General features: G+C 43.3%; 1 protein-coding gene across 1 annotated transcript in view; it reads left to right on the top strand.

The window, feature by feature from the left end:
• ERICH5 (glutamate rich 5) overlaps window positions 1-15,446 on the top strand; it is a 31,102-nt gene that overhangs the window by 12,938 nt on the left and 2,718 nt on the right. The window contains exon 2 of the mRNA XM_006159720.3: window positions 13,462-14,505. Within this exon, the coding sequence (XP_006159782.1) occupies window positions 13,462-14,505 (1,044 nt within the window). The remainder of the gene's footprint in view (window positions 1-13,461; window positions 14,506-15,446) is intronic.

The raw sequence follows: 15,446 nt of genomic DNA, 5'->3' as shown, positions 1-15,446 counted from the left end.
GGCGTGAGTTTAAGCCACCGGGTCCGAGACTCGAACTGCGGGAGACTACATGGGAGTTCAGCAACATAGCCATTACGCTAACTGCTGGTTTCTCTGTTGGGATTTTGGACACATGTGCCCAGTGTGTTTTGCAAGCCTCTGGAGCTGGGATTCCAACTGTGGTTTACCATGAGGGATCCAGCTCCCTGAATCACTAGGCTATGGGGACCAGTTCATGTCAGTGGTTTTTATTTTATGTATTTATTTTTAGAGGGATTTTTCCTATAGGGTGAATGCACTCACTTGAGAAGCAGAGAGAGACAGAGAGATAGAAAGCGAGAGGCATGCAGTTTCTTCTTCTCCATTCTCTTCTCATGAATTTGAGTATGCATGCACACTTTCCTGGTGTGAGATTCAAGCTGCTGGGTCTGGGATTTGAACTGTGATCAGCCGTGCGGGACTCAGTGAGTAACCACTACATCATCTACATGTCCCTCGGTGGCTTTTATTAATGCCAATCAGGTCTGGTCAAATCATTGCTAACATTATGAAGACTATTATTCCATGATCGATAATCAGTAAGCTTTCAAAGTTCCAGTGATAACAATACCACCTTGTTGGTCAACACTGACGACTTCTCAGTGTTCAGGGGATTGTTTATCTAAGCCCTTTCATGTTGCAATTTCTCCTTTCTATTGCTAACTTAACTGTAATTTATTGACTTGTCATTTCTAGCCATCAAGAAAGCTCTGTAAAATTAGAAAATAAGCCCTCTCCAGCACAAACACATGCAGTCTTGCAGGTGCTCCCAGGCTGGACTTCGGCTCTCCGTCACTCTGTCCCCAGGGCGCCCCTAGCAGTGAGAAACTTGTATAGTTGTGTGCTGCATCCCTGTTTACTACCTTATGTTAGACACCATTTTGGGCACTTCCTCAATGACCTAAGATATACATTATCACTTCAGTCAGTTCATCTAATAAACCTGAAAGGTAAAACATATTCTCATTTTACAGATAAGGAAGCAGGCATCCAGAGAGTCTAGAAACTTATCTAGACTGCACAGCTTAGAAAATGGAAGGGTCAGGATTACCCCAACATCTAAATAGGTTGGAATGCTCTGCTTCAATTGAAAGGGAGGGAGATTAAATTTAAAAACTGTACTTTTCTCACAGGTTGGGGGTAAAAATATTTTGAAGGGTATAAAATTCACAGCCAGAAAGAAATTTGAGTGGTCGATGTAGACTTTATTATTGTGTTTTCTGAGAGATGATTTGAAACAATCATTTTGTTTTCAACCTTTTCATTTATTTCCTCAAATCTTACATATTTCTATATGGGTTCACAGAAAAGTACCAGTACTTGAATGAAATCACCTTACTTTTTTCGTTTATCCTTGCTAGCACCATTAAGAGAGGTATAATTGTGGGGCTGACAGGTGACATGGTGGTTGAGGCACTGGACTCCCATATGGCCAACTGCAGTTCAAGTCCTAGACCTGGCAGCTTGATTTCCCACTCCCCCCCCCCTTGCTGTCGCTTTCTGATCAAATTTAAAAAATAATAATACTTAGTAAAATTAAATAAATTTATTTTTCAAAATGAGGGATAATTGTAGTGATGCTAAGGTCATCGGCATTTAGTGAGTGCCGGTCCCCACGCTAGCGCTGTCCAGGTATTTACCCCTGTAACCCTCCTGACAGCCCCTTGTTGGGTACTAATGCTATCCTACTTTACAGACAATAGAACTGAGACATGGGGAGGCCTCAGAAGGCCAGTAAGTGTAGACACCAGGATTCAAACCCACTACCTTATAGGTGTCATTTTCAAGGTCATTGGATCACTGTCCTCTCTTTTAGAGCAGATTTCTCTCTCCTATGACCTAGAAAAAGAACCTTTGAAGCATTTTTAGGGGCTGTCACCTGTAAGATACAATCATTCCAAACTTTATTTAGAATTTTAAATGTCAATTACAAGGGGCCCACAGATGGCATAGCGGTTACTTCACTGGACTCTCACATGGCCAAAAGCTGCTTGAGTCCCGGACCCGGTGGCTTGGAAATCATGCTGGGTGCGTGTGTGTACATGCCCAAGATCTGAGGAGAATGGAGAAGGGATTGCAGCATGGCCATGCCCCCTGGGGTGTCGTTTCTCACTTTCCCTCTCACTGCCTCTTTCTCTTTCTCTCTCTATGGTTGTGTGCAAATGCCCCAAGGCAAAAACCTCTAAAAAATTAATTACAAAATGAATGAATGTGTCTCTGCATTTCCAGCATTTTCTGTAATTATTTTAAAGGCATTTCATCTCCTTTGGGCTACTCTAGAAAAACATTAGAGACAGTTGACATCCTTTGTAATTTTTGCCAGCTTAGTTGACTAATTTCAGGTTGTGTTTAATAAAATTATATGTTGAGGACACTTTCTTACTTCTGGTGTACCAGTAAGATTGAGAAAAGTATACAAGAATAGAAATTGACAATGTGATCATGGGCATAAATGTTCTAGCAATGACAAACATTGACAGATCAGGGGCCTGATGGTGGCACAGCAGTAAAACATAATACTCTGGGAGGCTGACCTACACGGGACATTTTGGGGTTCACATCCAGAAGCTTCCATGCATATGCTGGGCAGATGTGTGAGCATGATCCAGAGCTGGTTGAGACTGGAGGAGGATTTGCAATGCGAGGACCTGAATGAGGGTGTTTTTCCTGAACTTTCTCTTGCTTGTGGAAGAAACAAAAAAAAGACACTTTTAAAAAATTGACTGATCACTTTGACACTTTGAACAGTGTTTGTGGAGAAATATTGGGTGGTTGGGAAAAGCATGATGCATTTTTGCATAGAAAAACAGAAAAATATGTCATGACTTTTCCAACAACCCAGTAGATTTTCCCAAAGCTTTTGGTTTAGGGGAGAATGACTTTACCTCTTAGCATGATAATGATATATTTTCCAAAATGTAAAGTTGTGTGTGCCTAAGCATTGGATGTGTCAACAGATTTTTTTTTCCACTATAGTTTTGTGCTGTAGAGGAATGTTGCCTTAAGAATGCACCCACAGCTGGTACAGGTGGATGAAATGGTCTGTCTCACTTAACTGACAGTCCTGATCATTGTAATAACTCTTTTATCAGAAAATGTAACTTGGCAGACATCGCGATCAGTACGTTAATACTACACTTCCTTGTTAACGCCCTAACAGAATGTACTTTCTGTGCATCTAGATGAGTTGACTTGTCATGATAAATCTCTTCACAGACATGAGAAATCACATTTACTCAATTGCTTTACTTACTGTTCATTTGAAGATTTCATTCACAATGAGATAGGAGGAGAAGGTGAAGGAGAGCCTGCTCCCCAATTCTGTCTCGTGTGCCCCCAAAGCCAACAGTTTTAAAAATCTAAATCTGACTAATTCACTCCTCTGCTCAAAAGTATTATTTTTTATTCCTTTAAAATTATTTTTGTTTTATATTTTTAAAAGTAGCAATGTTTTGGAGGTGTAATTGACATTGAATACATTGTCCATATTTATAGTGCACGTTTTGGTAAGTTGTGGCAGTGCATGCAGCCATAGAAGCATACAGTCAAGACTAGAGATTTCCTTGGGTCAGCTGGTGGCATGGTGGTTAAGACAGTGGATCTTTATGACCGACCACATGATTCCAGTTCCAGACCTGGCAGCTTGAAAAACACTCTAGGCCTGTATCCAAACATATCCAAAATCCCAAGAGGAGAAAGGAGGAGAAGGGATTGTAGTGTGGCATCCCTGCCTGGGGGGTGCTTTCTCACTTTCCCTCTCCATGTTTCTGTTTCTCTCTCTCACAATAGCACATACCCAATAACAAATTAAAGACAAACAAACAAAGTGAACATTTCTGTTACCCTCAAAGTTTCTTTATGCCCTTGGGAACCAGCAGTTAGCGTAATGGCTATGTCGCTAGAATCCCACGTAGTCAACTGCGGTTCATGTCCTCGACCCAGTGGCTTAAAACTCACACCGGGCGCGTGTGCGTGCGTGCCCAAGATCCCAAGAGGAGAATGGAGGAGAAGGGATTGCAGTGTGACCATCCCCCCTGGGGGTGATTTTTCGCTTCCTGTCTCTATATCTCTCTCTGTCTGTCTGGCGAGCACACGCGCCCTATAGCGAAAAAAAAAAAAAAAAAAAAAACCCCACAAAGATACTCGTACTGTAGATTTCTTTTGCATCCGTTCTCTAATCTTTCCTGGAAACCTATCTCAAGGTCTCCAAACGTTTGCTGAATAAGCAAATGAACAACTCTCAGATGCGAGGAGGATCCTACAGGAGAAAGCTGCTGAGCATGTGACTGTCACGACTGCTAATGGCAACGAGTAAATGTCCGTGGTGGAGCTCATCTGGCACTAAATCTGCTTTGGACATGGGGAATATTTGTCTTAAATCAATTTTCTAAAAAGCACAAGAAGGCTTTCATCTCCACCTAACAAAGCCACCCGTGAGCTGGACACAAGGAACTTGCCTTAATATGAATAAGGAAACCCGAGCCTGTGACTGCCTGTCACGTGTTTAATATAAACCGTATCACATAACACACTTCTTCAAAGCACTAGACAAGAAATGCATCTGAACCCTTAAATGGCAGTTGCCATTGTCCATTCTTGCGTGTGTTGCCCCAGCTTCTCTAAGGATGGTTTTGTCTCTCTGGAGGTTTAATCAAGTCTGGTGCCTCCCAGGCCAAGAGAGTGCAAGGGGCGACTGAGACAGTGATGAAGACACTGGCCTTGGGCGCCGTCCTCTCCCCTCCCCCTCTCAGCTGGGCCTCCTGGCAGCACTGCAACATGCTCTGTCTCTCCCATCTTCACACACACCAAAACAAAAACGGCCCCTTCGGCCAAGTCCACAGTTTTCCCTTGCCCAGCGTCAAACTTGTGGAAGAGCAGAAGGGACTTGTCAGCGCCATTTTCTCATTTCCTGCCTGCTCCTCAATCACTGCAGTAGCTGTGGCCCCATCACTCAGTACACAAAGACCTCCCCGCCACAGTCCCGTGCGGGCTCACTTCTCCTGTCCCCCGATAAATTGACTGATCACTTTGACACTTTGAACAGTGTTTGTGGAGAAATATTGGGTGGTTGGGAAAAGCATGATGCATTTTTGCATAGAAAAACAGAAAAATATGTCATGACTTTTCCAACAACCCAGTAGATTTTCCCAAAGCTTTTGGTTTAGGGGAGAATGACTTTACCTCTTAGCATGATAATGATATATTTTCCAAAATGTAAAGTTGTGTGTGCCTAAGCATTGGATGTGTCAACAGATTTTTTTTTCCACTATAGTTTTGTGCTGTAGAGGAATGTTGCCTTAAGAATGCACCCACAGCTGGTACAGGTGGATGAAATGGTCTGTCTCACTTAACTGACAGTCCTGATCATTGTAATAACTCTTTTATCAGAAAATGTAACTTGGCAGACATCGCGATCAGTACGTTAATACTACACTTCCTTGTTAACGCCCTAACAGAATGTACTTTCTGTGCATCTAGATGAGTTGACTTGTCATGATAAATCTCTTCACAGACATGAGAAATCACATTTACTCAATTGCTTTACTTACTGTTCATTTGAAGATTTCATTCACAATGAGATAGGAGGAGAAGGTGAAGGAGAGCCTGCTCCCCAATTCTGTCTCGTGTGCCCCCAAAGCCAACAGTTTTAAAAATCTAAATCTGACTAATTCACTCCTCTGCTCAAAAGTATTATTTTTTATTCCTTTAAAATTATTTTTGTTTTATATTTTTAAAAGTAGCAATGTTTTGGAGGTGTAATTGACATTGAATACATTGTCCATATTTATAGTGCACGTTTTGGTAAGTTGTGGCAGTGCATGCAGCCATAGAAGCATACAGTCAAGACTAGAGATTTCCTTGGGTCAGCTGGTGGCATGGTGGTTAAGACAGTGGATCTTTATGACCGACCACATGATTCCAGTTCCAGACCTGGCAGCTTGAAAAACACTCTAGGCCTGTATCCAAACATATCCAAAATCCCAAGAGGAGAAAGGAGGAGAAGGGATTGTAGTGTGGCATCCCTGCCTGGGGGGTGCTTTCTCACTTTCCCTCTCCATGTTTCTGTTTCTCTCTCTCACAATAGCACATACCCAATAACAAATTAAAGACAAACAAACAAAGTGAACATTTCTGTTACCCTCAAAGTTTCTTTATGCCCTTGGGAACCAGCAGTTAGCGTAATGGCTATGTCGCTAGAATCCCACGTAGTCAACTGCGGTTCATGTCCTCGACCCAGTGGCTTAAAACTCACACCGGGCGCGTGTGCGTGCGTGCCCAAGATCCCAAGAGGAGAATGGAGGAGAAGGGATTGCAGTGTGACCATCCCCCCTGGGGGTGATTTTTCGCTTCCTGTCTCTATATCTCTCTCTGTCTGTCTGGCGAGCACACGCGCCCTATAGCGAAAAAAAAAAAAAAAAAAAAAACCCCACAAAGATACTCGTGTTTCTTTATGTCCTTGAGAATCCCCTCTCCCGTCCCATCTCAATCCCAGTCCCCAGAAAATCACTTTTCAATTTTCTATCACTATGGATAATTTGGCATTTTCTAGAGTTGATATAAATGGAATCATGTGGTTTGTGATTTTTTTTGTCCTCTTTCACTCAGTGTAATTACTTTGAAAATAATCATGTAGTTGCATTTATCAATTGTTCATTTCTCTCTCTCTTTTTTTTTTTCTTTACTGCTGAGTAATATTTAGTTGAATGAATGTACCCCAGTTGCTCACCCATTCATCTGTTGATGAAAATTCGGGTTGTTTCCAGTTTTGTTGCCAGAGGGAGGGAAGAGGAGAGAGTGCTCCCTACTGGAATATAGTCATGCCACAATCTTTTATATTTCCCATCCTGTTAGGATTGTGGGTACATGCACTCAGTGTGTTTTTCTTTCTTTCTTTCTTTTTTTTTTTATAAAAGAATTGTTTATTTAATTAGATTTATTATTACTATTTTAAATTTGCTATAGGGCACATGCAGAAACAGAGGGAAAGTGAGAAAGCAAGCCACCAGGTCTAGGACTTGAACCATGGTTGGTCATGTATAAGTCCAGTGCTTCAACCACCACACCACCTCCTGGCCCCACCCAGTGTGTTTTTCAAGCTGCTGGGATCAGGACTTGAACCATGCTCAGCCATAAGGGATATGACTCCCTTAACCACCAGGCCACAGGGCAGGCCAAGGTTGTTTCCAGTTTTTGGCTGTTAAAAACAAAGCTTCTGGGGCCGGCAGGTGGCATGGTGGATAAGGGCACTGGACTCCCATATGGCCAACTGTGGTTTGAGTCCTGGACCTGGAAGCTTGCCTTATTGCTTTCCCTTTCTCTCTCTCTCTCTCTCTGTGTGTGTGTGTGTGTGTCTGGTCAAATTAAAAAATAATAATGATAAATGGAATTAAATACATAAATAATTCTTTAAAAAACAAACAAACAAAGCTGCTATGGGGCCAGCAGGTGGTGTGGTGGTTAAGGTGCTGGACTCCCATGTGGCCAACCATGGTTCGAGTCTTGGACCTGGTGGCTTGCTTTGTCACTTTCTCTCCCTCTCTCTCTGGTAAAATTTAAAATAATAATAATAATAATAAATAACATTAAATAATTTTTTAAAAGTAAAAATTTAAAAAGCTGCTATTAACATTTTTATACAAGTCTTTGTATGAACAAATGCTTTATTTTCTCTTGGGAAAATACCTAGGAGTAAAATGACTGAGTCATATCACACACATATTTACATAACTTTTTTAAAAAAGAATTACTTATTTAATTTTATTATTATTATTACTTTAGAATGATTTTATTTAACTTTATTTATTTATTTGTTTTAATTTGACCAGAGTGAAAGAGAGAGAGAAGGAAAGTAAGAAAACTAGCCTTCAGGTCTGGGACTTGAACCATGGTTGGCCATGTGGGAGTCCAGCACCCTTAAATACCACGCCACCTGCTGTCCCCTTATTATTATTATTTTTAAATTTGCTATAGGCACACATGCTCACCAGAGAGAGGCAAAGAGAGGGGAAGTGAGAAAGTAAGACACCAGGTCCAGACTTGAACCTTGCTCAGGTATGTGGAAATCCAGTGCCTAGACCACCATACGACCCACTTTTTTTTTTTCCAGCTTCAGAGACATTCTATTAGTGACAAATGCCCTTCCCCACAGAAAAACAATGAAGTGTTCTGTGTGCTAACAACATAGCTTTAAAAAAAAAGTAAAACAAAAGTCTGCATTTTTATAAAACTTGATAAAAATAGTATTTCGAACTGTTCAGTCACCAGAAGTACACAGTTACCAGAAATGCACACACTTCACTTGGCACCTCCAGCACCTTCAGCTTTCTGTGCCTGGTCTGTGTTGGCATCTCCATTTTCTGCAGGGTTACTCCCATCCTTGCCAGCATCAGCTTTTCCCTTTTTCCTTTGGGTGCTTTCTCTCCCTTCTTTGCAGAGGCCTTTTTAAGCTTGGGTTCTGGCTTTGGCGGAGGTTTCTCAGACAACCTTGCAGACCTTCTCTGTGGTTCATCCTTCACCTTGGCTTTATCTCCTTTTGCATCCCCTTCAGCCTTTCTCTTGGGCATGGTGGCGATGACAGCAGGATGTAGGCGCTGGACAGGAGTGGGGATGCAGCGGCACACAGGCTTTGGTTGGTCCAGGAGTCACTCTCGCCTGTTCTTCGCCACACTGCTCCTAACTTTTTTTTTTAGAGAGTTTTTTTTTTTTTTTTTTTTGCTGTAGAGCTCTGCACTCACTAGAGAAACAGAGAGAGAAAGCTAGAACCCTCCCCCCGCCCCCAGGGGGACTGGCCACACTGCAATCCCTTCTCTATTCTCCTCTTGAGATTTTGGGCACATGTGCCTGGTGTCAGTTTCAACCCACCAGGCCCAGGACTCAAACCGTCGTCAGTTAACTTTTTATTAATGCCCCCCCCTCCAACAGTTCCTGTTGGTCTTCTTGCCTTCATGATACACTCTAAACTCACTAGCGCCACCTGTAGGGTTCTCAGTGATCTGGCTTTTGCCCTAGCCTCTAGCCACACCCATTCTCTGAGTCTTCCAGGCTCTCCAGCATATTCTCCTTGTAAAACTTGAGGTAACTATTAATATTATGTAACACTCTTGTGTGATTTCTTGTCACTAGGTATATACAGCTATCACAGCACTACCATGTGGCATTGTTTTGTTAGTGTGCTGCTTCTGAGAGCTTCTAGCAGCTATGATACAAGAGTACATCCAGTCTGTGGTTTTCATCTTTGTAACCTAAATTACTTTTTTTTTGGAAAGGATTTTTGCAATAGGGCGCATGTGCTTGCCAGATAGACAGAGAGAGGCAGAGAGACAGAAAGCGAGAAATCACCCCCCAGGGGAGATGGCCATGCCACAGTCCCTTCTCCTCCATTCTCTCGGGATCTTGGGCACGCACGCACACGCACCCGGCGTGAGTTCTAAGCCACCAGGTCCGGGACACGAACCGCGGTCAACTACGTAGGAGTCCAGTGACACAGCCATTATGCCAACTGCTGGTCCCATAACCTAAATTACTTTTAAACACATCCTAGGTATCCATTTGAAACATCTTCTTTTTTGCATTATAAATCATTGTAAAAGGATCTTTGGAAATATTAGTGAAAGTGACAAATTGAAGACATGGATCTCATTTCGTGTCTTCCTGAAATTCACTACGATGACAGTAGAGAGATGTTAAAACTCGTTTAAATCCTCAAGCATGAGAGGAATAGAAGAAAAGCCCATAATAGAAAGATATTGGACTTTAGAAAGCATACAGAGGTGTGGTAACTCATTTAGCATACCAAAGAAAGCTCAATTTTATGTTGGCCGAAGAGAAAACTGAAAAGCACCCCGGAATCCTTACAAGGCTCGGGAGTCGGTGGCACCAGGTATCTCAGTAAGTACCTCACCTTTTCCATAAAGATGAATCTGCTAGGCTATTTGATGTAATATGTATCATTATATTAAAAATATAATATATATAAGTATAAAAGAGACAACCAGTAGTTAGTTGAATTAATGATAATACATAGACTAAGGAAATGAAAAAATCTGGCGATCAACTTGGAACAAAACAAAGAATTGTTTACACAAGGTAATAGCTTCGAGATCGCTCAGTTCTTTGTAGCAGACATGGTTATTATATATTCATGCAACGGAAAATTGACATAATCCAAATTCCAACAAAATTATTACTTTAAATAATTCCTTACTACTGTATATAATTACTGCGTTGAAAGGAAATGTGGGCTAGCCTCTGGCATGGTGGTTAAGGTGGCTGGATCCCACATGGCCAATGGCAGGGTTTGAGTCTTGGACCAGGCGGCTTGAGAAACGTGGCTCCCCATTTCCTAGGTGAGGAAAATATCACCTAGGGACCTGTTTTAACATTTTGGCTTATTTTCTCCTAGTGTTTTTTCCCCTCTATCTGTGACTTGTTTTTTCTCTTCCCCCCTTTCTCCCTTCCTTTCTTTCTACATTGCTATAATCATACTGTGTATAAAATTGATAGCTAACTTATTGAGCACTTAATTGCACAGCAGCTCTTAGGTTAATAAACCCTTTATATGCAGGACCGGCACATGGCATAGTGATTAAGGTGCTGGACTCCCTCATGGCCGACTATGGTTTGAGTCCCAGACCTGGTGACTTGGAAATTATGCCAGGAACATGTGCATGCGTGCCCAAGATACTAAGAGGAGAGTGGAGGAGAAGGGATTGTGGTGTGACCATCCCCCTGGGGTGTGACATCTCACTTTCCCTTTCACTGTCTCTTGTCTCTCTCTTTCCAGTGAGCACACGTGCCCTATGGCAAAAGCTTCTTAAACATGAATTGGGAACCAGCAGGTGGCGTGGTGGTTAAAGCACTGGACACTCCCACATGGTCAACCAGGGTTTGAATCCTGGACCTGGTGTATTGCTTTCTCACTTTTCCTCTCTCTCTCTCTCTCTCTCTTTCTCTCTGTGTCTCTCTCAGGTCAATTAAAATAAATGAATAAATAAATAAATTTAAAAAAACATAAATAAATAAATAGACACTTATAAATAAACACTTTAATAATCACATATAAATAGACACTTTATATGCATTATTTCATTTCATCAACACAACCATGACGGTTTAAAAAAAAAAAAACAACTTTTATCATAGATATTTTCTTATTTTGCCATATGGTCTTTTTTTTTTTTTTTTTTTTTTTGGGGGGTTTTTGAATAAGGGCACGTTTGCCCAAGGTTTTTGATATAGGGCACGTATGCTCACCAGAAAGGCAGAGAGAGACAAAGAGACAGAGATGCAGAAAGCGAGAAATCACCCACCCCAGGGGGGATGGCCACGCCACAATCCGTTCTCCTCCATTCTCCTCTTGGGATCTTGGGCACGCACACACACGCACCCGGCGTGAGTTTAAGCCACCAGGTCTGGGACTTGAACCACGGTCAGCTACGTGGGAGTTCAGCAACATAGCTATTACACTAACTGCTGGTCCCTTGCCATATGGTCTTTATAATCATTTTTTTTAAGGGCACTAAAGTACTTGTTTTCTAATTTATTATACTTTTAACTTGTTTTTCTCTTTTAGTATTGTAGAGAGTACTGAGATGATGCATTTCTCCCTGAAGCATTTTCCTAAGGTTTATGTTTTAGGGTTAATTTCCAGAAGTAGGATTACCGGGTCAGAGTATATCATGTTGCCAAGTGGCTTGTCTTTTGTTTTTGAGAGAGATGTTTGCTATAGGGCTCACGTGCCTGCCGGAGAGACAGAGAGCAAGAAATCGCCCCCCAGGGGGATGGCCATGCCACAATGCCTTTTCTTCCATTCTCCTCTTGGGATCTTGGGTACACACATACCTGGCTCGAGTTTTAAGTTGCAGGGTCGGGGACTTGAACCGCAGTTGACCATGTGGAAGACCAGTGATGTAACCATTACACCATCTACTGGTCCCCAAGGGCTTGTCTTAAACTGTCCTGAGTACTTTTGAATCCACCGTTCGAGGTAACAGGATGTTTCGTGCAACTCTGACATAGGTATGAGAGAGAGGCTCACTGCCATTTTACAACCCCGATCATTGGGTGCTCAGTTCCCAAGCACACAGGGGTGGAGGAAGAGCCAGAAATAAAATGCATGTTGATTTCTCTTCCCACCGTGTCCCCAAATGACATGAAACTCAGGCTGAACCACCCCAACCCCTTCCCTTTCCAGACATCTAAAGTTTTACCTCCTAGGGCTTCTTTGTCATGAGCTCTTTCCGTCATTGGGAGCCGTTTTGCGAGGTAGGATAGTAAAATAAGAGCTCTCTAGCAGTCCGGGGACCACTCATCCTGAAACCTGTTGTCTAGAGAGGAGAGATGGTGAGGGCCCTGGGGGTGAGGGTAGTGGGCAAGGAGCATGAGAAACAAAGTGGAATGTGGGGGACCAGTAGATGACATAGCTGTTACATTGCTGGACTCCCACATGGCCAACTGTGGTTCAAGTCCTAGACCTGGAGTCTTGAAACTCATGCTGGACTTGTGTGTGCGCACGCCTAAATCCTGGAAGAAGAATGGAGGAAAAGGGATTGCAGTGTGGCCATCCCTGCTGGGGGATGATTTTTCACTTTCCCTCTCACTGCCTCTGCCTCTGTCTCTGTCTCTAGTGAGAACACACACCCTGGGACCAGCAGTTAGTGTAATGGCTATGTCGCTGGACTCCCACACAGTCAACCGCGGTTCGTGTCCTGGGCCCGGTGGCTTAAAACTCACGCCAGGCACATGTGCGTGTGTGCCCAAGATCCCGAGAGGAGAATGGAGGAGAAGGGATTGCAGCGTGGCCATCCTCCCTGGGGGGTGATTTCTCACTTTCTGTCTCTCTGTCTCTGTCTGGCGAGCGCATGTGCCTTATAGCAAAAACCTCTAAAAAAATAAAAGCACACAAAACAAACCCTCAGGCAAAAACCTCTAAAACAGAATACTGAACAGGAACTATGAGAAGGTGCCAAGGACAAGCAGGAAAAAAGTGTGCTTTTTTTTTTTTTTTTTTTTGCCGTAGAGTGTGTACGTTCAATGGAGAGAGACAGTGAGAGGAAAAGTGAGAAATCACGCCACGGGGGGATGGCCATGCCGCAGTCCCTTCTCCATTCTCTCCTGATTCTGGGCACACATGCACGTCTACCTGCTGTGATTTTCATGCCTTTGGGTTCAGGACTCGAACCCAGTCAGCCATGTGGAAGTTTATCACCTTAACCACAACAGCCCGAAAACTATGCTTTGGGAGAACCTCAAAGTTTAAGATGAAGTGTTTGAGCTGAAGATGGTAAAAGGATTGGACCAGGAGAGTGCTAGGGTCATGGTACGTCAAATCTTCCACTCAGTATCCATTCACTTTATGAAGATGAAAACTAAATAATAATTTGTTTTCTCTTTTGATTTTTCAAATGAATGGTCAAAAAGTAACTTCAAATGTGTATTTTCCAGCAACAGAAGGAAGTGAATCCTGCTTTGCCCAACCAAAACCACGTGCGCTGGGGAGAGAATCCAGTCTATATGGCCATGTACAGAGGGAAAGCCTCCCTCCGTTAGAGAAGCTCAAGGTTTCAGCAGGGTCTACAGCTAATGGTGTTCAATCCCTCCATGAACAGCCCCCAACCAAGGATGTAGCTTCTGGAAAGGATGTTGCAGACCCAGCAGGAGCCACAGAGAAGGCTCAGCCTCTAAAGAAACCAGAAGATCCTGGGCCACCTCAGGCAGGTGGACAGGATACCCCAGGAGCAGAAAGGAAGGCTGATGTGGAGGCAGTAATGGAGACTCAGCCTATAAAAGAAAATGCGGAGGTGGAACCATTGGGGACAGAAGGCAAGGGTCAGCCTTTGCAGACTGCAGGAGAGGGAGTCTCCCCTGGAGCAGTGGGAGGCACTGAGAATGTACACGCTGCTGGAGAGGTGAAGCCTCTGGGAACAGCTGAGAACATCCCGCCTCTGGAAACAACTAGAGATCTACAACCTGAAAAAGCAATGGGAAAGGATGAGCAGTCCCCGCTTCTAGAAACAATTCCCAAAGAGAATGAACCTCCAGAGGAACTAGAAGGAAATCAGTTTGTCGAATCTGCAGAACAATCACCACTTCAGGAAACATTGGGAAAAGATGAGCAGTCCCAGCTTCTAGAAGCAATTCCCGACGACAGTGACTGCTCAGAAATATTGGAAGGCAGTCAGTTTGTGGAAGCAGTTGAAGACCTGCACCTTCAAAGACCACTGGGAAGAGATGAGCCATCCCGACTTCTAGACACAGTCCCCAAAAAGAATGAACCACCAGACATAGTGGACAGGAGTCAGCTTGGGGAAACACCTGTAATGAATGATCCTCTTCAGGAAACTCCTGAAGGCCCAGGGAACATGGGGCAAATTCCACCTGAAGGAACAGAGGGAAGCAAGGAGTATCCAGCTGGAATTGTAGAGACCGAGGCAAATGTGGAAACGTTCAGGAAAACTCCCAGTAAGGAAGAGGACCAGCACATAGAAGGTAAAAGTCGTGCTGTGAAATAGGTTATTTAGATGTGCTCCATAGCAGACCAGTGCTGGGGGTAGGGGCGACTGAAATCACTGACATCTCAATTTTAGGTGGTTGAAGTTCATTTAACCTAAACCCCAAAAACCTCCATACCTAGGAAATGGGCATTCAAGTAGGGTTCGGTTCCACTGTCCAGCATTTATTTTTTTTTAGGATTTTGCCATTAGGCACATGTGCCCGCTGGAGAGAGACAGTGAGAGAGACAATGAGAGAGAAAGTGACAAATCACCCCCTTGTGGGGGAGTAGCCATGCTGCAATCCCTCTCCTCCATTCTTCTGGGATTTGGGCGCACATGCACATGTATGCCTGTCTACCTGTGGTCTTTTTTTAAAATTGAATTATTTATTTAATTTTATTTATTATTATTATTTTAAAATCTGCCATAGGGCATGTGTGTTCACCAGAGAAAGATAAAGAGGAAGAGAAACTGAGACAGCAAATCACCAAGTATGGGACTTGAACTGCAGGAGGCCATGTGGGAGTCCAGCACCTTGCACGCCCCCTGCTGGCCCCACACTTGTGGTTTGTTTATCTTTATGAGAAGACCAGAGGAAATGTATTATGTCTTGGCACATGGCAGTTTTTAAATTTTCAATGTACTTTAATGACATAAAACGAATGACATTTATACTGGTTTTTAACTGAGATTATAATTTTTAAAAAGAACATTTTCTGGGAACCAGCAGTTAGCGTAATGGCTATGTCGCTGGACTCCCATGTAGTCGACCGTGGTTCGTGTCCTGGACCCGGTGGCTTAAAACTCATGCCAGGCGCGTGTGTGTGTGTGCCCAAGATCCCGAGAGGAGAATGGAGGAGAAGGGATTGTGGCATGACCATCCCCCCTGGGGGGTGATTTCTCGCTTTCTGTCTCTATGTCTCTCTCTGTCTGTCT

The sequence above is a fragment of the Tupaia chinensis genome, unplaced genomic scaffold (assembly GCF_000334495.1).
Source record: "Tupaia chinensis unplaced genomic scaffold, TupChi_1.0 Scaffold000646_1, whole genome shotgun sequence".
NCBI lineage: Eukaryota > Metazoa > Chordata > Mammalia > Scandentia > Tupaiidae > Tupaia > Tupaia belangeri.
Note: the sequence above shows the minus strand (reverse complement) of the source record. Positions and strands in the feature narration are given on the sequence as shown.